This window comes from Leptonychotes weddellii, chromosome 3, assembly GCF_054177405.1.
Source record: "Leptonychotes weddellii isolate Sample4059 chromosome 3, ASM5417740v2, whole genome shotgun sequence".
Classification (NCBI taxonomy): Eukaryota; Metazoa; Chordata; class Mammalia; order Carnivora; family Phocidae; genus Leptonychotes; species Leptonychotes weddellii.
Window position 1 is genome coordinate 99,708,451 of NC_138371.1, and position 27,704 is coordinate 99,736,154.

Below are 27,704 nucleotides of genomic sequence, written 5' to 3' on the forward strand. Positions count from 1 at the left end.
GAAGAAAAAGTCCTAAAGTCCTCTTGACAATGGTTTGCTTACAGTTTCAAAGCTTGAAGAACCCATTCATTACTCCATTAATGTTTGCCACATCCAGAGTTACTTGTGCGTTTTTAGTCCTACTATACTTTCCTTTTGAAGTCGTGGCATAACCAAGCCAACCAGGTCTTCACTTAAGCCTTTTTTTCTTGTATTTTGTGTGAACTCTGAAGGTGTTTTCTGTAGGCTTTAGATTTTATTCAGTTGTATAATTAAAGACTGAATTCTTTATTCGGAATGAAAGATTCTTGTCTTACACAGTAGGTAATAAAAAGGAATAACGTATACACATTATTAACCATAAATGAAGAGAGAAAACCAGTGCAAAATGCGGCAGACAATACATCTCTAACATATTGCAAAGGCTGATACCGGGACAACACTACTTCAGAAAAGTGCCAGCGAAATGGTGAGTGTGTGAAAACAAAGAAAAATATTGTGTTTATAGGGTGCAGAAAGTATCCCAGAATCTGACAGAGCCCATGCATCTCTGCACCCAGAATACACTTAGAGAATAATTTAACCATGACAATAGGGACTACAGAAAATGGTATATTGTGTATAAACCTGGCCTCTCTAATCGCCTCCTTATGTGCCTGGAACATCTTGACGTTGTTCATGTTCGACTGCCAATATTTCACATATCCTCCATGGTCTGCTGTCAACATCCACATGTCATTATGTGACCAAGTCATGGCCCTCACTGGGCTATCATGAGCCTGTGAAAACACAGAACATTTGTAAACATTATGTAAAAGAATATATGACAGAAGGCTTTACAGGAGCATAACTCACAAGAATTATTTGTCCAATTTTAAGTTTAAAATGCCAGTAAAGTAACTGTATCTCCAGTTCTTTACAGTACCACAGAAGAATGTTACCATCTGATGATTACTGTTACCTGTAATATTGTTTCAAAATTGAAGGTGAGTCCATTCCACAAGGTGAACTCTCCACTAGAAGCTCCGGTGACCAACCGTCTTCCTTCTGGAGTCCACTAGGGAAGAAAAAAAAGAATCTTAGCTAATTTTTAAAACACTTAGAAAGTATTTACAAAATATCAAATAATCAACATTAAATAGACAATACTGACTTTCACTTAAGCATAGTTCAGATTTATAAGCAAGTACTTTGTCAGAAAAGAACTTGTATTAACACAGTGCAGGAAAAGCTCTAGCACTTTAGCTCATTAACTAAATTAAAAATAGTAAATGCACATGGCACCTGGATGACACAGTCGTTTAAGCATCCAACTCTTGCTTTCAGCTCAGGTCCTGATCTCTCAGGGTCGTGAGATCGAGCCCCACTGTCAGGCTCTGTGCTCAGCATGGAGTCTGCTTAAGATTCTCTCTCTCCCTCTCCCTTTGCCCCTCCCCTCGCTGCCCGCATGTGTTCTCTCTCTCTCTCTCTCAAAATAAATGAATCTTAAAAAAAAAAATAGTAAATGCATTAAAAGTACCTGGTTAAGTTACACACATCTACACCCTTTAAAGAACCTTTAAAAGCAAAATATGCAAAGACCACATTTTCCTAGGATACATGGCAGGCTAACATAAATAAAATGGTCAGTCACCAAAATAACTCAAAGAATGATTACACCTGCTAGTGGACCAATTAAGGCAGAAAGTTACTGGTGTTTTATGAAAAAAAGTACCAATTTAAGGACATCAAGGATATTAAACTTTTCCTGGCCACTAAATGTATTTAACTAAAAATTATGACACACAGTTGAAAAATACAAGTGTGCTTATAGGAATAGCAGGATGAGATATTTAAAATGAAGACTATTTGGTAAACCTGGCTTTTTATTGCTTACCTGCACATCGGGATTTTGCTTACTTTGATTATGAATAAAATCCTCCTACTTTCCTAGTTTCTGTTATCTACTATGGATCCCAACCAAGTAAATAATACAGGCAACAGAGCTATAGGCACAATACCTTGTCTTTATGTCTTAATACCTCGTAATTTGGACTGTGTCTCCACTATGTGTAAATATCTCCTGAGACCTTACAGTTTGATCCCCAAATGAGAAATTTACCTAACAAACTGTAACAAATACAATTTTATCCTTCTGTACTGTGATACCAAATGCTCAGATTTTACTCATTTCAAAACAATTTTCTCTATTATACTAAGAAGATACAAAAATTAGCTGCACACCAACCCCTTTTATCAAATTCCCTGGCAAACAAAATCATACTACATAATGGTTGGTTCTACCAACAAAAAAGCCAATAAAATAAGTGGGTTTTTTTTTTTTTAACTGATGTTTCTACTGCTTTAGACCTCTGAAGCAAATATGAGACCTAAGACTGACTGCAATATTTCCCTCAGACCTTTGGTTCTCCCTGCTCTCTACCATACCCCTCTAGTCACAGAGGACTTGCTTATTTTGCTCATTTGCCACAATGTTTGCCATTGTTATGGCTTCTCTGTCCCATTTTTTTTTTCAATTCTTATTTACTTAACTCTATTAACTCTATCCTACATTTCTAGACTTGATATACTGCTAACCAGCAAGTACATTCTTACTTAGCAAACCACAAAGAAAATGATTATACTATCACAAATGGTAATATTAACTGGATGCCTGGGAGACGAAGATGGGAAGCCCTTTTATTGCAAACCCTTCGAATTTTCAAATTTTAAACCATGCCAATCTACTATGTATTTAAAAATTATACTTAAATTTCATGCATATGTATTTAGTACCTACTATGTACCTTTTTGAAGCTAACAATTATGGTCAACCAATGGCCTTTAGCTCTTTTCAGGTGTTTTCCTTACTAATGACACCCAACAGTTTTCATTAACTTTGAGATGCTGCTTTCTAAACAGCAGCAAAAGCCACCCTACTATTCAAGAGCAAGTCTGAGACCTGCTACAATATAGATCCATGGCCTGCTCAGAGAATTCTATGGAAATTGCAACATGAAGAACAATCCAAACGCAATACCTTACTAAATGTGAATACAGTGGATAAATGATTGGGTATTCCAAAATAAAATTATTAGCAACATAACAATTTTTATCCCAGATATAAGTTTAAAATAATTTAATTTTGTCCTGTTAAATATATGTACAGACTAACTCAGGATTAATTTTTCAAAAAAAAAAAAAAAGTACCCAACACAATACTTACCCTAACAACAAATACTGGACACTTTACTTTATTTGTTGATGTTCGGACAAATTTTGTTGTTACTGCATTCATAGGATTATTCAACATCCCTATAGGTGGGACCAACTACAAAAAGAAAAAATTGGGTTTTAAGGGCTCCTGATTACACACAAGGCATAAACCAGGGAAATAGCAAGGTAATTATTTCAACATTTACAGACAAATTCAGGACTATACAGCACTTTAAAAGACTATTATTATAATCAGTCTTGGGGCGCCTGGGTGGCTCAGTTGGTTAAGCGACTGCCTTCGGCTCAGGTCATGATCCTGGAGTCCCTGGATTGAGTCCCGCATCGGGCTCCCTGCTCGGCAGGGAGTCTGCTTCTCCCTCTGACCCTCCCCTCTCTCATGTGCTCTCTCTCATTCTCTCTCGCAAATAAATAAATAAATCTTTAAAAAAAAAAAAATCAGTCTGTATTAATTAAATGAAGAAAACTGAGATACAGGACAGTTAAATGCCCATTATTATTAAACAAACAACAAAATCAAGTATGCGATTTCCCCAATTACTTCTCAAGGTCAACACAATAAAAACATGTTCACAATAAACCAAATTTAAAATTAACTTTCCTATTCCACAGACTCTGAAGCAGTGCAATCTTTTGCTGGACATTTCTTTAAGCCCCAAATCAAAAGTTCATATACCGTTAAAGTAAAAGAAAAATTTTAATTGAATAAAAAAAAATATATAACCCATGGAGTACAGAGATATGTTATATTATCTCTTTAGGAATGTTTTATTTAAATTATAAAAACATAAAAAAGAAAAGTCCATGTTTGCATTTGAGATCACATGGTTTTACGCTCAAATGATCACATGGTTTTACGTTCAAATGTCCAAGCAAAGAGATTTTACTAAGCTAGTATAACATATCTTAATACTTACATCATTATAATAACCTGCATCAGGCTGAATTGCCCGCATATCTCTCTGGTCTCTTTGCCATATTCTATTCTGTTTAAAAACAAACAAATTAATTACTTAATATAAGGTCCAATTATACTCAGTTTGAAACAAAATATAAGCTGCTACCAAATGGGAAAAAAACAGAATTAAAACTTTTTCATTACGTTCTAAAACAAAGATAACAGTGGGTATCCTAAAGAGACCTTATCCTACTGACATTGTTTAGAATTTCCCTCCTCTCTTTACTCACCTCATCCCCAACCAATCATCCAAGATACTGCTGACCCAATACATTCTCACTGGCCATGCTTTAATAAAAGGAAAAAGGATAAGGGATAGGCATATGTCTCCAATTCCTTCAAAATCCTCAGCACAAAACAATTCCTGGTATCTTGCCCTTGGTTTTCTTAATTCCTCTCAACCTCTCCTAGACTAGTTTTTCAACTGAATAACCTGAAAAAACCTAAATCTGTCTTCATCTCTGAATGAATCTTTTTCTCTTATGTGTCTGCAATATATTAATTATCCAATATGCAAACAGGTCTTTAACAACAGTCTCAGGTAAGAAAAAGCAAACAAATTTTCTTCATAGGAGGCCAGAGCAGATCAAAACCTGATTAAAGTAATAGCGTTAGTAATGAAAAGCAAATCTCAGAGACTAATTTCTAGGTGAAGACAAGTAAATAAAGAACTCAAAAGGGAGAAATATCAAGCAGAGATTTAGGCAGATGCCTACTCTGCCTTTAGTTACCTTGTCAGGGTTGCTTTCACCCTACAGTGCTTGACCGTCAAGAAAGTGGAGCCCTTTTCTCTGACAATAAGAGCTATCCACCACCAGGGACTTGGAAAATCAGTGTTCCTAGAGCCATGCAAAATTGCTGTTCTGAGCGTGCGTTCCCACAAAAATATTCTTATGTTGGTAGTCTCTTGACATTTCAAATACACTGGGGGTTTAACAAGTGTTTTAAGGCTGGCTTTGGGATTAAAGTACCATTTTCTGAGATTTGCTGTGAACTTTGTTCTAAAAGTTTAAACTATGGGATGCCTGGGTGGCTCAGTTGGTTAAGCGTCTGCCTTCGGCTCAGGTCATGATCCCAGGGTCCTGGGATCGAGTCCCGTGTCTGGCTCCTTGATCCACGGGGAGCCTGCTTTTCCCTCTGCCTGCCACTCCCCCTGCTTGCGCTCTCATGCTCGCTCACTCTCTCCAACAAATAATCTTTTTTAAAAAAAGAAGTTTAAACTATAAATCACAGTTTAAATTTTACCATTTTTGAGAAGATGATTCATGCGTGCAGAAAGTAAAAAAGTACTAGTGATTGGCCTCATTTGAAATTCCACTTCATCCCACTAATTTAAGAAACACAGTTATACTTATTACCCTGCATTCTAAAAACTTTCTTCTTTTTAAAAAGCCAAAGTTTGGTCATCAGAAGCACATTAACTAGACTTACCTCCAAATACTTAATTACAGACGGATTATAGTCTATGGTTTTTCGGTTTACTGCTTTTCTCATCCGTTTTCCATCAAAGGTAAGCTGCTGCATTGCTTGCTGCTGTGCAAAATCAGGTCGCTTATAAAATAGTTGTCGAGGTGCTTGGTGTTGGAACCTTGGCATATGGAAAAAACGAGGAGGAGAACCAATTTCTGTAGCCATGGTGATGTATTCGTTCTAGGACACTAGGGTAAGGAAAAAGTATTTTCACTACAAATATCAGCACTGCAACATTATTTGAAAACATTTTAAAATGAACATTTTTCATACTTCTCTTCCATTTTCTAATAGATATCATTTCTAGCTTTTAGTCAACCTAATTACAAAATGAACTATCAGATTTAATGGCAGAAACCAGTTATACATTTGAAAAAGGCCAATTCACAGAATAAGTGCCAATGAGCATTTGTTGTAAAATTCAGCCTGGTGAACAGCATGGGGTCAATGTGCTGTGTACTGTGTCTGTGTGAGGTAGGGAAGGAGAGTAGAATCACTGAGAACTGTTCACATTTTTAAAACGAAGTTTTCGTTAGATGTTTGATGGTAAAACAAATCATTTTAAGCTTATCATAAGACCCCATTTCATTTATGCAAGAGTCACTACAAAATTTTTAAATCTGACTTTTTTTGTCCTTTTAACTTTCCTAGGAATAGTGCAGAAAAAGGAATAAACTATCCTATTTCATATGAATGCTAGAAGTATGTGTATCTAGGGGCTCCTGGGTGGTACAATCAGTTAAGCGTCCCACTCTTGATTTCGGCTCAGGTCATGATATCAGGGTCATGAGATCCAACCACACATCTGGCTCTGTGCTCAGCGCAGAGTCCGCTTGAGACTGTCCCTCTCCCTCTGCCCCTCCTCCCACTCCCACTCACATGCTCTCTCTAAACAAAATCTTTAAAAAGAAAAAAAAATTTTTGTAAATAAAAGTATATAGATCTAATTTCAGAATCAAAGTACCACAGAACTGTATTTCTCAATATGTGTATTTATATATTTACACAGGCAACATTAAGCTAACATCTCAACGGAAAAAATATTAAGAGCTTAAAAGTTTTCCAACTTTAAGGCTCTCCAATTAAATTTACATTCCAATAATATAAATATGCATGATATAAAAACACATGTTTAAGCACATTTTAAAAACCAGACTATGAAAAACACCTTTATAAAGGGTGTTAGTTAAGGGGCGCCTGGGTAGCTCAGTCGTCAAGCATCTGCCTTCGGCTCAGATCATGATCGCAGGGTCCTGGGACTGAGCCCTCCACTGGGCTCCCTGCTCAGCGGGAAGCCTGCTTCTCCCTCTCCCACTCCCCCTGCGTGTGTTCCCTCTCTCGCTGTGTCTCTCTCTGTCAAATAAATAAATAAAATCTTAAAAAAAAAAAAAAGGTGTTAGTTAAAAGCAACTTCCACAATTATTTTTGTTTTGATAGCAGGAGAGATTGTACTCTGCATTATTTTTCTATAGTCTTATATTTGCCTTTCCTCATTCAAGACACTAAACAAGGACCTGAACAAAATTTATGATTTCCTTTGGATGAAAATATTCATACTACTATTACTTCATTCTGTCACTTTAGTCTCTACTGAAACCACTTAATAATGATCATAGGGGGCGCCTGGGTGGCTCAGATGGTTAAAGCGTCTGCCTTCGGCTCAGGTCATGATCCCAGAGTCCTGGGATCAAGTCCCGTATCGGGCTCCCTTCTCCTTGGGAGCCTGCTTCTCCCTCTGCCTCTCTCTCTCTCTGTCTCTCATGAATAAATAAATAAAATCTTTAAAAAAAAATAAATAATGATAATAGGAAGGCAGGGATGACAGGAGGAACAAATAATAACAAAAATAAGTAGTGTGATAAAATATACATTTAATACATATTATTTCCACTACTCTGGAGCAATCCCAGAAGGTTTCTCACAAATGTTAATTTATAATGAGATAAACATTCTGTCTTTCTCTTAGGGCTATGTGTGAATTAAATCAGGATGCACAAATTGCACTAAGCATTTGACTCAATAATATTGGTGAAGGAATCTGTTTATTCAGCTATCCCATGAATCCAAGTAAGTTTCAGCATCCAGATTTCAACTAATGGCTTCAATTCAGATATCTAGGCCAGTAATTCCAAAAGGATTCAGCTTTGGGCTCCCGGCTGGCTCAGTGGAAGAGCATCCAACTCTTGATCTCAGGGTCATGAGTTAGACCCCCAGGTTGGGTGTACAGATTACTTAAATAAAACTTTAAAAAATAAATAAATAAGGGGCGCCTGGGTGGCTCAGTGGGTTAAGCATCTGCCTTCGGCTCAGGTCATGATCCCAGGGACCTGGGATCGAGCCCAGCATCGGGCTCCCTGCTCAGTGGGAAGCCTGTTTCTCCCTCTCCAACTCCCCCTGCTTGTGTTCCTGCTCTTGCTCTCTCTGTCAAATAAATAAATAAAATCTTTTTTAAATAAATAAATAAATAAATATAAAAAGACATAGCTTGAAAAGTATATCCTAAAATTACTATTTTTTCACTTTACAATAAATTTCTAATTTTATGATAATAAAATCATTCTAATAATCTACTTTCTAGTATGACTGATATCAAATGAGAATTAAGTTTTTTTTACTGAAGTATGGTTAATCAACGATGTTACAAAAATAACATTTTAGGGGTTAGTCAGTAGAGTATGACTCATGATCCCGTCAGGGTCTTAAGTTCAGGCCCCATGTTGGGCATGGAGCCTAGTTAAAAAACAAACAAACAACAACAACAAAAAACCACATTTTTACACATCCAGGGGTGCCTGGGTGGCTCAGTAGGTTAAGCATCTGCTTTTGGCTCAGGTCATGATCCCAGGGTCCTGGGATTGAGCCCCACATTGGGATTCCTGCTCAGTGGAGAGCCTGCTTCTCCCTCTCCTCCCAGCTCATGCTCTCTCTCGCTATCTGTCTCTCTCTTCCAAATAAATAAAATCTTTAAAAAAAAAATATTCAGCCCCCCAAAAAAGGGAATATAGCACTGATACACGCTACAACACGGATGAATCTTAAATACATTATGTTAAGGGGGCACCTGTGTGGCTCAGTCAGTTGAGTGTCCACTCTTGGATTCGGCTCAGGGTCGTGAAATTGAGCCCCATGCAGGGTTCCGTGCTCTGCAGGGAGTTGGCCTGAGATTCTTTCCCTCTCCCTCTGCCCCTTCTTTCCCCCCCCAAAATAAATAAAATCTTAAAAAAAAAAAAAAAAAACTGCTTAAATACATTATGTTAAGAAAAAAGCCAGACATAAAAGGTCACATATTGTATAATTCCATTTATATGAAAAATCCAGAACAGATGAACACAGACAAAGACAGAAAACAGATTAGTGGTTGCCAGGGGCTGGGGAAGGGAGGAATAGGAAGTGAATGCTTTATGGGATTTCCTTTAGGGATGAGGAAAATGTTTGGAACTAGACAGAGGTAGTGGCTGCACAACATTGTGAATGTACTAAGTGATACTGAAAGGGGCACTTTAAAATGGTTAAAACAGGGGCGCCTGGGTGAATCAGTCAGTTAAGCATCTGCCTTTGGCTCAGGTCATGATCCCAGGATCCTGGGATCTAGCCCCGCATCGGGCTCCCTGCTCCGCGGAAAGCCTGCCTCTCCCTCTCCCTCTCCCTCTGCTGCTCCCCCTGCTTGTGCTCTCCCTCACTCTCTCTCAAATAAATAAAATCTTTAAAAATAAATAAATAAAAATAAAATGGTTAAAACAGTGAATTTTATGTTATGTGACTTTTATCTCAGTTAAAAAATGGGGGATTTAATCCACTGGAAAAAATTTTATTTTATTATTTTTTTTTAAAGATTTTATTTATTTGAGAGAGAGAGAATGAGAGAGAGCACATGAGAGGGGTTAGGGCCAGAGGGAGAAGCAGACTCCCTGCTGAGCAGGGAGCCTGATGCGGGACTCGATCCAGGGACTCCAGGATCATGACCTGAGCTGAAGGTAGTCGCTTAACCAACTGAGCCACCCAGGCGCCCTGGAAAAAATTTTAGATGGGTGGCTCACTCGGATGAGCATCTGCCTTCAGCTCAGGTCATGATGAAACATTGACAGTGTTGAAGATGGATGATAGGTACATGGAAACAAAGCATTAACCAAGAGCCAAATCAAGGATCTACTGTACAAACAGGAGGAAAATAACTGAAGTCAAATATAAAACAATCACTATGCTATTACTAACACTCCTGAATAATTCACATGTTAAAGCTGAAGAAAGATATTACTCCTTCACTTAAGACCTTTATATAGAGGATGGGAGAAAATACCTTTCCATTTACAAATTTGTATTCTAAAAAAAAAACAACTTTAACTTTTCGTGAATGGTCAAGTACTAGTGTTCTAAAAATAAAGGTCCAGCATGAAGAAAAAGAGGGGAAAAGTACAATTATATTTTACATTAAGATCTAGCCCTAAAATAAAACGGAAACAAACCCCCTCAAAATACAGTGACCAATCTTCACATTAAACCTACACACTTCAGCTTCACTTCCTATAAACCGTTGTCACTTACCAAAGTCAAAACAGAGCCTTTTAGTAGCTGTTATGGGCTGAATTGTGTCCCCGCACAAATTCATATGTTGAAGTCCTAACCTCCAATACCTCAGAATGTGACTATATTTGGAGATAGAGCCCTGATCCATATGACTAGTGTCCTTGTAAGAGGAGATTAGGACACAAACATACACAGAAGGAAAGCCATATGAAATTACAGGGAGAAGAGAATCATCTACATGTCAAGGAGAAAGGCCTCAGAAGAAAACAACCCTGCTCAAATCTTTTTTTTTTTTAAGATTGTATTTATTCATTTGACAGAGAGGCGGTGAGAGAGGGGACACAAGCAGGGGGAGTGGGAGAGGGAAAAGCAGGCCTCCTACTGAGCAGGGAGCCTGATGCGGGGCTCGATCCCAGGACCCTGGGATCATGACCTGAGCCGAAGGCAGATGCCCAACAACTGAGCCACCCAGGCGCCCCAACCCCGCTCAAATCTTAATCTTGGACCTCTAACTTCCAAAACTGTGAAAAAATACATTCTTGTTGTTTAAGCCACCAAGTCTGTGGTACTTTGTTATGACAAGCCTAGCAGACAAATACAGTGACAGAGCTAAATACCTGGCCCTCCTGGCTCACCAATATGGGTTGCCAAAAGATTCCAGCAACAATAAAACAGCTTTCTCTAACAGAGACAGCAGAAAACTCCATACATGAGGTTGAAAAATAAGTGACCCAGACAGAAAGAACTATCACTCAAGTCATTAAAACTATCCTTTAGGCTTCACTCAGGACTACATTTCAAGGAACTCTCTCTCTCTCTCTCTCTCTCTATAACCAAATGCAGAAAACATGTTTTATAAGCTTAGTGACGTGACATTACCAAAATTATAACTAAAGACAGAAAAGTGGATAGAAAAAAACCATAAATACTTTTCTTCAAGGAAAGTCATTACAAATTTTACACTGTAGAACTGTGCTATGCGGTGCCTGGGTGGCACATTCAGTTAAGCGTCCAACTCCTGGTTTGGCTCAAGTCATGGTCTCAGAGCCATGGGATCAAGGCCCACATCAGGCTCGGTGTTCAGCACAGGGTCTGAGATTCTCTCTCCCTCTGCCCCTCCCACTCATGCTCTCTAAAATAAATAAATCTTAAAAAAAAAAAAAAAGAGAGAGGTGCCTGGGTGGCTCACTCGGATGAGCATCTGCCTTCAGCTCAGGTCATGATCCCAGGGTCCTGGGATCGAGCCCTATGTTGGGCTCCCTGCTCAGCGGGGAGTCTGCTTCTCCCTCTCCCATTCCCTCTGTTTGTGTTCCCTCTCTTGCTCGCTCTGTCAAATAAATAAATGAAAACCTTTATAAAAAAAAAAAAAAGGTTAAGACTTAAACTGGAAATTATATAGAAAAATTAATTTGGGTAATAAGCAGGCATCACCAAAATCAGAGGTACTTCCTAGCCATGAATACACACACACTTAGAAATTCTGAAACACGAAAAATCCCTGTGACACGGGGAAGCATAATGAGAAGTGCAATTCATTTCAATAACTTACTAGTGAGCGCTAACTACTTGACAGGCACTAAAGACGGACACCCAGACACACACACAGTCTGCTCTCAAAAAGATTGACAGTTTAGGGCGCCTGGGTGGCTCAGATGGTTAAGCGTCTGCCTTCGGCTCAGGTCATGATCTCAGGGTCCTGGGATCGAGTCCCGCATCGGGCTCCCTGCTCCCTGGGAGCCTGCTTCTCCCTCTGCCTCTCTCTCTGTCTCTCATGAATAAATAAATAAAATCTAGGGGCGCCTAGGTGGCTCAGTCGTTAAGCGTCTGCCTTTGGCTCAGGTCATGATCCCAGGGTCCTGGGCTCCCTGCTCTGCGGGAAGCCTGCTTCTCCCTCTTCTACTCCCCCTGCTTGTGTTCCCTCTCTCACTGTGTCAAATAAATAAATAAAATCTTTTTAAAAATAAATAAATAAAATCTTTAAAAAAAAAAAAAAAGATTGACAGTTTATAAAAACAGAAGAGCTCAAAAAGAAAGCAATGTAAGATCTACTACTACACTGAGAATCTACTATGCTTGTTTGCCAGGAATGATCTATCATAGGCAATAGGAATAGAACGATACTTACAGCACAAGCCAGTCTTAAGTTTAAATTTGGGGTGGGCTAGGGCTAAGTAGGAGGAAAAGACATGGTGAAAAGAAACAAATTAAGTAATGCTCTCTCTCATTCACTCAGCACACCAGGGTCAGCATAGTCTTTTCCCCAACCAAACATAATCCAAAATAATCATCCACAACCAAACATTTCTGACTCCATTAGGAAAATTTCACCATCACAGCTGATATCCAACATAAAACAGGGGAAAATATATATATTTATATATGTATATATTTATAGGAAAATAACCTTGCTAAAACTTAACTAATTCCACAAGTTCAATCCAAAATCGATTTACTAAATGTTCCACACAATTGAATAAAAAGATCTTTTTTTTTTTAAAGATTTTATTTAAGAGAGAGAATGCACTCTCAAGCATTAGAGGGGGGAGGAGCAAAGGGAGACAAAGAATCTCAAAGCAGAGTCCATGCTAAGTGCAGAGCCTGATGCCAGGCTCGACCTCACGACCCTGAGATCATGACCGGACCCAAAACCAAGAGTCAGACACTTAACCGACTGAGCCACCCAGGAACCCCAAAGATCTTTAAACTACTGTTCAAGAGCGTAGAACTGAGGCTCTGAATCAAAAAAAACAAAAACAAAAACTTGGGGCACCTGGCTGGCTCAGTCAGTAGAGCATGCAACTCTTGATCTTGGGGTCATGAGTTCAAGCTCCACGTTGGGTACAGAGTTTACTTAAAAGAAAAAAAAAGGAACCCTCCATGACCTGAAGTGTCATGAACTGGTCTAAAGCAGTATTTTTTCTTTAAAGTCACATCGTATTGGTGGTTCCTGAAATCAATTTGGTTAACAACCAACAGTACTTAATAATAAAAAAAAATAGAACACATAATATTGAACTGCACATTTTACAGGAAAGAACTGCTTTTGTGAAACTTCTGTTTCAGTTGTACATGTGTGTATACTGAGTCACAAGTAAAAAAAAGTATCTTCTTCCTGTGGATCTCCTATCTATGCATCTTCCTCTTTTGATCACTTAATTTCTGCTACCACTGTGTATTCATAGCCAAAGAAGTTCATATGTAGCAACCGCCCTAAGTGGTAGTAGCTATGGCACCAGAATCTGGTCCAGTTATCAAATCAAATAATTCTTACCATGTCAACCACTAATCAGAGTTTCTGATTAGCACAAGAAAGCCTGTTTTCCCAAACTGAGATGAAATAATTCTAACTAAGAGTAAATTATCGATGCATTAAATACCTAGGATAGCAAGTACAATTACTGTACAACTTTTAAAAATAATAAAAAGTTTTAAGATCCCACTCTCATTAACATAAACTTGAACTCCATTGTCAGAAACCCAGCCTGGGAACCTCTATTTTAAGATTATCTATCTCCAGACCAGTAAGTAGGTCCTGGGATGAATAATCTACCCTAAAAAAGATCTGATATGTAATATGTCAGAGAACTTTCAGGGGACTTACATGAGTGGTAAACAAGACCAATAACAAAAATGATCATGGTCTCTTTTCTTCACAGCCCAATCTTTAATAATATGAATCCTGAACAAATCAGGAGCAATTATACTGAGACCATTCAGCTATTTAAAGAATAAACAAGAAGATAGCTGTTTAAAAAAGTAGTTTTTAGGGGCACCTGGGTGGCTCAGTCGTTAAGCGTCTGCCTTCGGCTCAGGTTGTGGTCCCAGGGTCCTGGGATCAAGCCCTGCATCGGGCTCCCCGCTCCACGGGAAGCCTGCTTCTCCCTCTCCCACTCCCCCTGCTTGTGTTCCCTCTCTCGCTGTATCTATCTCTGTCAATTGAATAAATAAAAAAAATAAAAAAGTAGTTTTTAAAAGTTCACATGATTCATGGGACACCTGGGTGGCTCGGTCGGTTAAGCATCTTCCTTCGACTCAGATCATGATCCCAATGTCTTGGGATCGAGTCCCACATCGAGCTCCTTGCTCAATGGGGAGACTGCTTCTCCCTCTGCCTGTGGCTCCCCCTGCTTATGCATGCATGCACGCTCTCTCTCTCTGACAAATAAATAAAATCTTTTAAAAATAAATAAATAAAAAATAAAAGTTTACATGATTCTGTATCTTGACTGTGGTAGTAGATACACGAACCTATCCAAAAGATCATGTGCTGTATACTTTATGTGACTTTCTTGAAATAACAAGATGACAAAGACGGAGAACAGATCAGTGATTGCCAGGAGTTAGGGGTGGGGGAGAGGTGTGACTATGAAAGGGGAACTACTGTAGTGATGAACTGTATCTCGACTATGGTGGTAGATACACAAATATATACATGTAACGAAACTGCAGAGAACTCATACACAAAAGAACAAGTAAAACTCAGGAAATCTGTGTAAGATCTAGAGACTAAGTCAATGTCAATATTCAACTTGTGATACTGTACTACAGTTTTCCAAGTTGTTACCACTGGGAGAAATTAGGTAAGGTACACAGATCATTCCGTATTTCTCACAAATGCACTGAATATATACATTATCTCAACAAAAAATCAATTTAAAAAGTTAACATAAGAAAAAAAAGTTAACATGAGCAATTCACTAGTTGGTAAAAACCAACCACCCATGCTGAGAATACACATATGAAATAGTCAACTAAAAAGATAAGCATTTTAAGGGGCGCCTGGGTGGCTCAGTGGATTAAGTGTCTGCCTTCGGCTCAGGTCATGATCCCAGGGTCCTGGGATTGAGCTCCACATTAGGCTAGCAGGGAGTCTGCTTCTCCCTCTCCCTCTGCCTGCCACTCTCCCTGCTTATTCTGCTACCATAAATTTGTTGATAACTAAATTGGACATTAAAGATCATTTTTTTTTATTTGAGTGGGGAGAGGAGGGAAAGGGACAAGCAGACTCCCTGCTGAGTCGGACGATGCGGGGCTCAACCTTACCACCCTGAGACCATGACCAGAGTCCAAATCAGGAGTCGGTCACTTAACCAACTGGGCCACCCAGGCACCCAAAGATCAATTTTAATTAACTCTCAGTGTAGGAGTTGCCCAATTTTTATAGCTTTCAGACAAAGATTTAACTGCATAATTCTTAAGCAGCCTCCACTGCATACTTAAGCTGAAAAAGTTACTGAAACATTTTAGTGGATACTGCACCGGACCAGTTTAATGCATGTTACTTGATACTGTACCTGGACTTTTAGATATTTTAAGGCTCTCATCTTCATTCTGATTTAATTTTCTGTGCCAAAAACTAAAAGCTAACTTTTACATATAATCCATGTATGACCACAATTCTGGCTGTCAACTTAGAAAGTAACAATTCAAGGGGCGCCTGGGTGGCTCAGTCGTTAAGCATCTGCCTTCGGCTCAGGTCATGATCCCGGGGCCCTGGGATCGAGACCCGCATCGGGCTCCCTGCTCCGCGGGAAGCCTGCTTCTCCCTCTCCCACTCCTCCTGCTTGTGTTCCCTCTCTGGCTGTGTCTCTCTCTGTCAAATAAATAAATAAAATCTTTAAAAAAAAAAAAAAGAGGGGCGCCTGGGTGGCTCAGTTGGTTAAGCGACTGCCTTCGGCTCAGGTCATGATCCTGGAGTCCCAGGATCGAGTCCCGCATCGGGCTCCCTGCTTGGCAGGGAGCCTGCTTCTCCCTCTGACCCTTCCCCCTGTCATGTGCTCTCTGTCTCTCTCATTCTCTCTGTCTCAAATAAATAAATAAAATCTTTAAAAAAAAAAAGAAAGTAACAATTCAATATTTCAAAAGTAGGATTCTGAGATAAAGAAACCTGTACCATCAACTGTTTTCAATGGAGATAAAGTCAGTGGTTACTGAGTATGGTTTTTATCCTTGTCATTAGCATACAGAGCAAGAGAGCTTTTCCATTTTTATGCTGTTTTTTAAAATGGATTGTATTAACTTATCAAGTATTTAAACCAATAAAAACTGAACAAACTAATTCTTACTGGATTACTGAATTCATCTTTGCAAAAATTAACCAAAACAATACAGCATTTTCTAGATAAAGTAAAGTGACCTCTTAAACTAGGAATAAGGAATTCAAAGATTTAATCATGAGTTGAAACCAGCTTTCCCAAAGCCAGGCTTTAAGGCTCTCATCTTCATTCTGATTTAATTGTATGGGATATGAATTGGGAAGCAGAGATTTTTAAAAGCTCCCAGATGATACTAAAGTGCAGCAAAAATTTGGGAAACATAGAGCACCATAGAGACAGTGCCGGGGCAAGTGAGAGCCAGACGGGCACTGGGCGACTCTGTACCTCGCTGAGGAAAATAATTAAACATGGGCAAAGGAGATCCTAAGAAGCCGGGAGGCAAAATGTCATCATATGCATTCTTTGTGCAAACTTGCCGAGAGGAGCACAAGCAGCAGCACCCAGATGCTTCAGTCAACTTCTCAGAGTTTTCTAAGAAGTGCTCAGAAAGGTGGAAGACCATGTCTGCTAAAGAGAAAGGAAAATTTGAAGACATGGCAAAGGCGGACAAGGCCCATTATGAAAGAGAAATGAAAACTTATATCCGCCCTAAAGGGGAAACAAAAAAGAAGTTCAAGGATCCCAATGCACCCAAGAGGCCTCCTTCGGCCTTTTCCTTGTTTTGTTCTGAGTATCGCCCAAAAATCAAAGGAGAACATCCCGGCCTATCCATTGGTGATGTTGCAAAGAAACTGGGAGAGATGTGGAATAACACTGCTGCAGATGACAAGCAGCCTTATGAAAAGAAGGCTGCTAAGCTGAAGGAAAAATATGAAAAGGATATTGCTGCATACCGAGCTGAAGGAAAGCCTGTTGCGGCAAAAAAGGGAGTTGTCAAGGCTGAAAAGAGCAAGAAAAAGAAGAGGGAAGATGAGGAAGATGAAGAGGAGGAGGAGGAAGATGAAGATGAAGAATAAGTTGGTTCTAGCAGTTTTTTTCTTGTCTATAAAGCATTTAACCCCCCTGCACACACTCACTCCTTTTAAAGAAAAAAACCGAAATGTAAGGCTGTATAAGATTTGTTTTTAAACTACAGTGTCTTTTTTTGTATAGTTAACACACTACACCAAATGTATCTTTAGATAGCCCTGTCCTGGTGGTATTTTCAACAGCCACTAAACTTGCCTGACACAGTATGGGGGTTGTAAATTGGCATGGAAATTTAAAGCAGGTTCTTGTTGGTGCACAGCACAAATTAGTTATATACGGGGATGGTAGTTTTTCTTCAGTTGTCTCTGATGCAGCTTCTACGAAATAATTGTTGTTCTGTTAACTGAATACCACTCTGTAATTGCAAAAAAAAAAGTTGCAGCTGTTTTGTTGACATTCTGAATGCTTAATAAATACAATTTTTTTATTAAAAAAAAAAAATTGGGAAACACCAGACATCCAAGTAACTTGGATAGCTTACTTCTGAAACAGTTTCCTTAGAGCAGCAAGGTCCTAAACTTTTTATTTCAGAACACCTTTACTTTAAAAATTGAGCATTCCGGATACCTGGGTGGCTCAGTTGGTTAAGCGTCTGCCTTTGGCTCAGGTCATGATCCCAGGCTCCTGGGATCAGGCTACCTGCTCAGCAGGGAGACTGCTTCTCCCTCTGCCTGCTGCTCCCCCTTGCCTGTGCTTGAGCTCTCTCTCTTCGACAAATAAATAAAATCTTTAAAAAAAAAAAAAAAAATTGAGGATTCCAGGGCACCTGGGTGGCTCAGTAGGTTAAGTATCTGCCATAAGCTCAGGTCATGGGATGGAGTCCCACATCAGGCTCCTTGCTTGGCAGGGAGACTGCTTCTCCCTCTGCCTGCAGCTCCCTCTGCTTGTGCTCTCTCTCTCTCACAAATAAATAAATAATATCTTTAAAAAAAATTGAGGATTCCCCCAAATTTTTGTTTATTGTGATATTTATAGACATTGGCCATTTAGAAATTAAAACAGAAAAATTCAAAATATTTAATATGTATTTAAGACAATGATAAACCCTCCTTTCACGAACATGACGCCAAAGACAAAGAAGGAAGCCCCTGCCTCTTCCAAAGCCAAAGCCAAGGCTCTGAAGGCCAAGAAAGCAGTGCTGAAAGGCGTCCAGTCACAAAAAAAGATCTGCATATCAGCAACATTCTGACATCCCAAGACACTACGTCTCCAAAGGCAGCCCAAATATCCTCGAAAGAGCACCCCCAGGAGAAACAAGCTTGACCACTATGCCATCCTTAGGTTACCCCTGACCGAGTCAGCCATGAAGACAACACACCTGTGTTCATTGTGGATGTTAAGACCAACAAGCACCAGATCAAACAGTCTGTGAAGAAGCTCTAACACAGACGTGGCCAAGGTCAACACCCTGATCAGACCCAATGGAGAGAAAGCGTATGCTGGACTGGCTCCTGACTATGATGCTTTGGATGTTACCAACAAAACTGGGATTGTAAAGAAAAAAAAAAAATTTAGACCATCTAAACTGAGTCCAGCTGGCTAAATCTAAATATACAATTTTCACCATAAAAAAATAAAAATAAAAAATGATAAACCCATTACAATCATTATTTCCCCTTCCCCAAAAACTAGTAGAAAGAGGGACATTTTTTCTTACATTTTTTTCATCTCTTTAATGTCTAGCTTAATTTAATTGAAATGACTAGATTCTCATGTCTGCTGCATTCAACCTGTTGCAGTATGTTATTTGGGTTGAAGTATAAATATATGGACTTACACAGATATATATTTATTTGTAAAAAGGAAATGTATTTTAATATCCTTCTCAGAAAATTGTGAATATTAATATTCCAACAAAATTTGACAATGTGGCATCTAAAATCACATCAATAAGGGGCACCTGGGTTGCTCAGTCGTTAAGCATCTGCCATAAGCTCAGGTCATGATCCCAGGGGTCCTGGGATCGAGCCCCACATCAGGCTCCCCACTCAGCGGGGAGTTTGCTTCTCACCCCCCACCCCCGGCTTGTGCTCTCTAGCTTTCTTAAATAAATGAAATCATTAAAATATAAAAATAAAAATAAATCACATCAATAAGCTTTTAGTACTCTGTTACATTAAAGTGCATTTGTTTATTTTGCACTTTGGCACTTTTAACCAAACATGACTTTACATCATGCACTGATCATTTAGAACACACTGGTTTCACAGAACTATACATATCATCTAACTCCCATTTCTTATAAAACAAAATAATCATTTTTATTAAAATCACCATTGGTCTTCAACTAACATCTTTAATTAAGATAGAAGTGTTTGTTAAAGTATGTGTAGAAGCATATGGGAATAGCCGTTTACTTAACTCACTGAAACCAGAGTATTTTTTTTTTAAGATTTTATTTATGGGCGCCTGGGTGGCTCAGTTGGTTAAGCGACTGCCTTCGGCTCAGGTCATGATCCTGGAGTCCCTGGATCGAGTCCCGCATCGGGCTCCCTGCTCAGCAGGGAGTCTGCTTCTCCCTCTGACCCTCCCCCCTCTCATGTGCTCTCTCTCATTCTCTCTCTCTCAAATAAATAAATAAAATCTTTAAAAAAAAAAAGATTTTATTTATTTGACAGAGACAGAGAGACAGACAGAGAGAGAGAGAGAGAGAGAGAGCATGAAAACGGGGAGGGGCAGAGGGGGAGGGAGAAGCAGACCCCCTGCGGAGCAGGGAGCCTGACGTGGGGCTCGATCCCAGGACCCTGAGATCATGACCTGAGCCGGAGGCAGACGCTTAACTGAGCCACCCAGGTGCCCCAAAACCAGAGTCTTTATTAACCATTGTTTAAGTAACATCTTCTTTCATTAATACATACGTGTGTTTGTAAACACGTGTAGAGGCGTATGGGAACAGCAGTATGCTTAACTCATTTGAACGACACTGTGTTTAATGCATCCTTCTTTTATTATGGCACCAGTTTGTAAACGTATGTGTAGATACATAAGGGAACAGCCAAATGCTTAACTCACTGAAACCAGACTGTGTATAAACCATCTTTCAAGTAACATCTTCTTTCATTAATATATATGTATTTGTAAATGTATGTGTAGAAGCATATGGAAATGGTCCTGTGCTTACCTCTTTGAAACTACACTGCATATAGTGTCTCTCAAGAAACATTTTCATTTGGGCGCCTGGGTGGCTCAGTTGGTTAAGCGACTGCCTTCGGCTCAGGTCATGATCCTGGAGTCCCGGGATCGAGTCCCACGTCGGGCTCCCTGCTCAGCAGGGAGTCTGCCTCTCTCTCTGACCCTCCCCCCTCTCATGCTCTCTATCTCATTCTCTCTCTCAAATAAATAAATAAAATCTTAAAAAAAAAAAAAAAGAAACATTTTCATTTATTAAAACATAAGTGTAGGGGCGCCTGGGTGGCTCAGTTGGTTAAGCGACTGCCTTCGGCTCAGGTCATGATCCTGGAGTCCCTGGATCGAGTCCCACATCGGGCTCCCTGCTCGGCAGGGAGTCTGCTTCTCCCTCTGACCCTCCCCCCTCTCATATGCTCTCTCTCTCATTCTCTCTCTCTCAAATAAATAAATAAAATCTTAAAAAAAATAAATAAATAAAACATAAGTGTATGTAAACTTACATGTAGAAGCATGTGAGAACAGCCATATGTTTATCTCACTGAACCTACACTGTGTGAAAACCTTCTTTCAAGCAACATCTTCTTTCATTAAGACACAAATGTTCGTAGACGTATATGTGGAAGCATATGAGAAATAGACCCGTCCTTAAAAAAATAATAATTAAAAAAATTAAGAACTAGGGCGCCTGGGTGGCTCAGTCGTTAAGCGTCTGCCTTCGGCTCAGGTCATGGTCCCAGGGTCCTGGGATCGAGCCCCGCATCGGGCTCCCTGCTCTGCAGGAAGCGTGCTTCTCCCTCTCCCACTCCCCCTGCTTGTGTTCTTGCTCTCGCTATGTCTCTCTCTGTCAAAAAAATAAATAAAATCTTTAAAAAAATAAAAAATTTAAAAAAAAATTAAAAAAAATTAAGAACTATTAATTACTGGGAAACTCAATCTCACAAGGCAGATACAAGTGTTCAAAACTTGTATCTCCTTACAAATCAATTTTTATCACTAACAAATACTGACAATTGTTTCCCTTGAAGCACAGTCTACCTACATTCCCCTTCAAGGAAAATACCTGCCATATACTCATTTGAATGCCATAGCTTATCATTCTTTTCTTTTAAATTCATTTAATATTGGGGCACCTAGGTGGCTCAGTCATTAAGCATCTGCCTTCGGCTCGGGTCATGATCTCAGGGTCCTGGGATCGAGCCCCACATCAGGCTCCCTGCTCAGCAGGAAGCCTGCTTCTCCCTCTCCCACTCCCTCTGCTGTGTTCCCTGTCTGTCAAAGAAATAAATTCTTTTTATAAATAAATAAATAAATTCATTTTAAAAATTGTGATGGAAATATTTTTTTAAAGCAGTATGGCTTCTGGGCGCCTGGGTGGCTCAGTTGGTTAAGCGACTGCCTTCAGCTCAGGTCATGATCCTGGAGTCCTGGGATCGAGTCCCACATCGGGCTCCCTGCTCAGCGGGGGGTCTGCTTCTCCCTCTGACTCTCCCCCTCTCAAGCTCTCTCTCTCTCAAATAAATAAATAAATCTTAAAAAAAAAAAAAAAAAGCAGTATGGCTTCTTTCACTTAGCAGTATGTATTTGAGGTTCGCCATGTCTTTTCCATGAGTTGATAGCTCATTTCTTTTTAGCACTAATATCCCATTGTCTGCATGTACCACTTTGTTTATCACTGAAGGACATCTTGGTTGCTTCTAAATTTTGGCAATTATAAATAAAGCTCCTATAAATATTCATGTGCAAGTTTTTGTATATTCATATTTTCAACTCATCTGGGTAAATACAAAGGAGGAAGAGGATTGCTGGATCCTCTGGTAAGAGTACACTTAGTTTTGTAAGAAACTGACAAACTATCCAAAGTGGCTACACCATATCGCATTCCCACCAGTAATGAATGAGAGTTCTTATTGCTCCATATTCTCACCAGCATTTACTACTATCAGTGTTTTGGATTTGAGACATTCCAGTAAGTGTGTAGTGGTATATCGTTGTTTTAACAGACAGTTCCCTGATGATATGTAATGTTAGGCATCTTTCCATATGCTTATTTGACATCTATATATTTTCTTTGGTGAGGTGTCTGTTTAGATATTTTGCCCATTTTTTTTTTCTTTTTTTTTTTTTGTCAACGTAAGCTCTACACCCAACATAGGGATCATCTCACGACCCCAAGATCAAGAGCCACATGCTTGGGACACCTTAGGTGGCACAGTCGGTTAAGCATCCAACTCTTGGTTTTTGCTTGGTCATGATCTCAGGGTCTTAGGATCAAGCCCCACATCAGGCTTCATGCTCAGTATGGAGTCTGTTTAAGACTTTCTCTGCCCCACCTCTCCTGCTCACACGCTCTCCCTTAAATAAAATAAATAAATCTTTAAAAAAAAAAGAAAAAAGAGGGGCACCTGGGTGACTCAGTTAAGTGTCTGCCTTCAGCTCAGGTCATGATCCCAGGGTTGTGGGATCAAGCCCAGCATCGGGCTCCCTGCTCAGTAGAGAGTCTGCTTCTCCCTCTCCCTCTGCCTGCTGGTCCCCCCTTCTTGTGCTCTGTCAAATAAATAAATAAAATAGTAAAAGAAAGAGAGAGAGAGCAACATGCTCTACCAACTGAGCCAGCCCATTTTTTAATCAAGTGCCCCTTGCCCACTTTTTAATCAAAGTGTCCATTTTCTCAGTTAAGTTTTAAGAGTGCTTTTCTTTTTTTAAAGATTTTATTTATTTATTTGAGAGAGAGAGAGCGCACAAGCAGGGGAAGCAGCAGAGGGAGAGGGAGAAGCAGGCTCCGTGCCAAGCTGGGAGCCTGATGCAGGGCTCCATCCCAGGACCCTAGGATCATGACCGGAGCCAAAGGCAGACACTTAACCGAATGAGCCAACCAGGCTCCCTGTTTTAAGAGTTCTTTGTATATTTTGGATAACAATCCTTTATCAGATATATCTTCTGCAAGTATTATCTCCCAGTTTCTGGCCTGTCTTCTCATACTCTTGGTTAACTTGGTTTTAAAATTACATTCACCAGGGCGCCTGGGTGGCTCAGTTGGTTAAGCGACTGCCTTCGGCTCAGGTCATGATCCTGGAGTCCCGGGATCGAGTCCCGCATCAGGCTCCCTGCTCGGCGGGGGGTCTGCTTCTCCCTCTGACCCTCCTCCCTCTCATGCTCTCTCTCATTCTCTCTGTCTCAAATAAATAAATAAAATCTTAAAAAAATAAAATAAAATAAAATTACATTCACCAAAAAGTGAACTTTAGAACTTAGAACACTTCTAAGTTTTGACAAATGCACAGAATCACAGAATAACCACAATCAAGATGCAGAACCCTGTTATCAATTTCCTACCACTACCCCTAGTCCCTGGCAACCATGTTGTTTCTGTTTCCCATCACTGTACTTTTGTAGAATGTCATATAAACAGAATCACACATTGTATATGCTTTTGAGTATGGCATTTTTTATTTAGCATATGAGATTCACCAATGTTGTTCCAAGTACCAATAATTCCTTTTTTCTTGTTGAATTCTATGGATATACCAGTTTGCTTATCCATTCACCAATTCAGGGACACTTTAATTGCCTATGGCAATTTGAACAAAATTACTATTGACAGTCACGTGTAGTTTTTGTGTGAATGTTAAGTGTTCATTTTTCTTGGGTAAATATCTAGGATTGAAACTGTGGGGTCAGGTAAGTTTATATTTAACTTTATGGGAAACTGCCAAAAGATTTCCCGAAGTGGTTGTATCATTCTGCATTCCCACTAGCAACGTAATGAAAGTTCCAGTTGCTCTACATCTTCATTAATACTTGATATTGTCAGCTAGGGAGAGGAGGGTTGTTTGTTTCTTAGTCGTCCTAACAGATATATAGTAGTATTTCATTGTGGTTTTAATTTGCATTTCCCTCAAGACTGATACAGAGCATTTTTTTGGTCCTTACCACCCATATATCTTATCCAGCAAAGTTTCTGTTCAAATCTTTTGCCCATTCTTTAACTGGGTTGTTTTCTTATTGTAGAGGGTTTTTTTCTTTTTTAAGATTTTATTTTTTATTTATTTGACAGAGAGAGGGAGGAGGAGAGAGAGCACAAGTAGGGGAAGCAGCCGAGGCAGAGTGAGAGGGAGAAGCGAACTCCCCAGTGAGCAGGGAGCCTGACATGGGGCTCAATCCCAGGACCTTGAGACCACGACCTGAGCCGAAGTCAGTTTAACTGACTGAGCCACCCAGGTACCCCTAGAAAGATTACAAAGATTTTTCTCCTTTGTTCTCTTCTGCCAATTGTATTATTTTACATTTTACATTTAGATCTCTGATCTATTTGAGTTCATTTCCATATCAGGTATAAGGGATGGTTTGAAATCCTTTTTTCTCATATGGTGTCCAATTGTTCCAACTGCATATGCTGAAAAAGACTATCTTTTTTCAGGGTGCCTGGATGGCTCAGATGGTTAAGCATCTGCCTTCGGCTCAGGTCATGATCCCAGGGTCCTGGGATCGAGCCCTGCATCAGGCTCCCTGCTTGGCGGGGAGCCTGCTTCTTCCTCTCCCTCTACTGTCCCCCCTGCTTGTGCTCCCTCGCTCTCTCTGTCAAATAAATAAATAAAATCTTAAAAAAAAAACTATCTTTTTTCTACTCAATTGCTTTTACACCTTTGCTGAAATCAACTATTTTATGTGCATCTACCCTCAATATCTTGATTACTGTAACTTTACAGAATGCCTTGAAATCAGCTAGATTTCAGATCAGATTCTCCAACTCTGTTGTTCTTTATCAAAAGTGATCTAGTAATTTGTATTCTTTTGGCATTTTATAATTTTTTAAAGCAGCTTATTACCTATAAAAATGTTGCTGAGATTTTGATCTGTATAAACCAACCTGAGGAGAAATTACATTTTAACAATACTCCGTCTTCAAACCACAAACAGGTAATTCTCTACAGTTATTTAGGCCTTCTTTGATTTGCTTCATCCATGTTTTGTAGTTTCAGGCACACAGATTCTATACATGCTTTGTCAGATTTATACCTGGTTCTGGTGCTATTTAAATGGAACTGTATTTTACTTATTTCCATTCACATTGTTCACTGCTAGTATAAAGAAATACAGGGGCGCCTGGGTGGCTCAGTCGTTAAGTGTCTGCCTTCAGCTCAGGTCATGATCCCAGGGTCCTGGGATCGAGCCCCGCATCGGGCTCCCTGCTCCGCGGGAAGCCTGCTTCTCCCTCTCCCACTCCCCCTGCTTGTGTTCCCTCTCTCGCTGTGTCTCTCTCTGTCAAATAAATAAATAAAATCTTTAAAAAAAAAAAAAAAAGAAATACAATTAATTTTTATACACTGTCCATTTATTCTGCAACCTTGCTAAATTCACATGTTGGTCCTAGAAGCTTTCTTATAGATTCCTTGGAGTTTTCTGCATAGGCAATCATGTCATCTGCAAATAGGGGCAATTTACTCCTTTCTGTTCCAAAAGCTTTATTTCTTTTTCTTGCCTTATTGCACTGTTCTCAGTCTTAAAGGAGAAAGCATTCAGTCTTTCACTATTAAGTATTCTCTATTAAGTATGACATTAGCTATAGATTTTTGTAGATGCCCTTCATCATGTGAAAAAAAAAACCCTTCTATTCCTAGTCTATAAGAATTTTTATCAAGTAAGTATTAAGAGGGGTGCCTGGGGGGGCGCCTGGATGGCTCAGTTCGTTAAGCGACTGCCTTCGGCTCAGGTCATGATCCTGGAGTCCCAGGATCGAGTCCCGCATCGGGCTCCCTGCTCGGCAGGGAGTCTGCTTCTCCCTCTGACCCTCCCCCCTCTCATGTGCTCTCTCTCTCTCATTTTCTCTGTCTCAAATAAATAAATAAAATCTTTAAAAAAAAAAAAAAAAAGAGGGGTGCCTGGGTGGCTCAGTCAGTTAAGCATCTGCCTTCAGCTCAGGTCGGGATCCCAGAGTCCTAGGATCAAGCCTGATGTCAGGCTCCTGGCTCAGTGGGGAGTCTGCTTTTCCCAGTCCCTCTGCCTGCCCCCCCTCATCATGCTCTCAGTCTCTCTCTCTCTCTCTCAAATAAATAAATAAAATCTTAAAGAAAGAAAGAGACAGAGAAGAAAAGAAAAGAAAGAAAGAAAAAGAAAAAGAAAATTAAGAATTGGGGCGCCTGGGTGGCTCACACCGTCGGCTTGGGTCATGATCCCAGGGTCCTGGGATTGAGCCCCACACCGGGCTCCCTGCTCAGCGGGAAGCCTGCTTCTCCCTCTCCCACGCCCCCTGCTTGTGTTCCCTCTCTTGCTGTGTATCTCTCTGTCAAATTAATAAATAAAATCTTTAATAAAAAAAAGAATTTTCTCAGGGGCGGGGCGCCGGGGTGGCTCAGTCGTTAAGTGTCTGCCTTCGCCTCAGGTCATGATCCCAGGTCCTGGGATCGAGCCCCGCATCAGGCTCCCTGCTCCACAGGAAGCCTACTTCTCCCTTTCCTACTCCCCCTGCTTGTGTTCCCTCCTCGCTGTGTGTCTCTCTCTGTCAAATAAATAAATAAAATCTTTAAAAACAAAAAATTTGGTCAGGGGCACCTGGGTGGTTCAGTCAGATAAGTGCCTGCCTTTGGCTCAGGTCATGATTCTGGGGATCCCAGAATCGCACGGGTCCAGGATCCAGCTCCACGTCGCGCTCCCTGCTCAGCAGGGAGCCTGCTTCTCGCTCTCCTCCCCGCTTGTGCTCTCTAGCCATCTATCTCTCTCTCAAATAAATAAAATATTTAAAAAAGAATTTTTGCCAAGGGCACCTGGGTGGCTCAGATGGTTAAGTGTCTGCCTTCGGCTCAGGTCATGATCCCAGGGTCCTGGGATCGAGTCCCACATCGGGCTCCCTGCTCCTTGGGAGGCTGCTTCTCCCTCTGCCTCTCTCTCTGTCTCTCATGAATAAATAAAAATAAAAATCTTTAAAAAAAAAAAAAAGGAATTTTTGCCAAATGCTTATTCGTCTACATAGATGATAATATGGCTTTTCTTAGTCTATTAATATTGTAAATCAGCCTGACTTTCAAATGTAGAACACCCTGCATTCCCCAAATAAATCCCATTTGGTCATGATGTATCATCCTTTTTATATATTGCTGAATTTTAATTACTGACATGTTGTTGTGACTTTTATATCTATGTTCATGAAGGATACTGGTGTAGCTTTCTTTTCTTATAATATCTTAATCTAGTTCTCTATCAAACCCTATATAGGGCGCCTGGGTGGCTCAGTTGGTTAAGCGACTGCCTTCGGCTCAGGTCATGATCCCAGGGTCCTGGGATCGAGTCCCACATCAGGCTCCCTGCTCGGCGGGAGGCCTGCTTCTCCCTCTCCCACTCCCCCTGCTTGTGTTCCTGCTCTCGCTGTCTCTGTCTCTGTCAAATAAATAAATAAAATCTTTAAAAAAAAA

General features: G+C 40.0%; 1 protein-coding gene and 1 pseudogene across 4 annotated transcripts in view; one reads left to right on the forward strand and one right to left on the reverse strand.

The window, feature by feature from the left end:
- Nucleotides 1-27,704, reverse strand: part of LOC102744043 (pre-mRNA 3' end processing protein WDR33) — a 90,458-nt gene that overhangs the window by 52,633 nt on the left and 10,121 nt on the right. For all 4 annotated transcript variants that reach the window (XR_014143668.1, XM_031036767.2, XM_081814664.1 and 1 more), the window contains exons 2-6: nucleotides 5,582-5,808; nucleotides 4,110-4,178; nucleotides 3,185-3,289; nucleotides 941-1,036; nucleotides 607-758 (exon numbers count right to left, since the gene is read on the reverse strand). Coding sequence is in view for 3 of the 4 variants with exons in the window: in XM_031036767.2 (XP_030892627.2) it covers nucleotides 607-758; nucleotides 941-1,036; nucleotides 3,185-3,289; nucleotides 4,110-4,178; nucleotides 5,582-5,785 (626 nt within the window). In the remaining variant the exon portion in view is untranslated. The remainder of the gene's footprint in view (nucleotides 1-606; nucleotides 759-940; nucleotides 1,037-3,184; nucleotides 3,290-4,109; nucleotides 4,179-5,581; nucleotides 5,809-27,704) is intronic.
- On the forward strand, nucleotides 16,463-17,156 carry LOC102743734 (high mobility group protein B1 pseudogene; annotated as a pseudogene).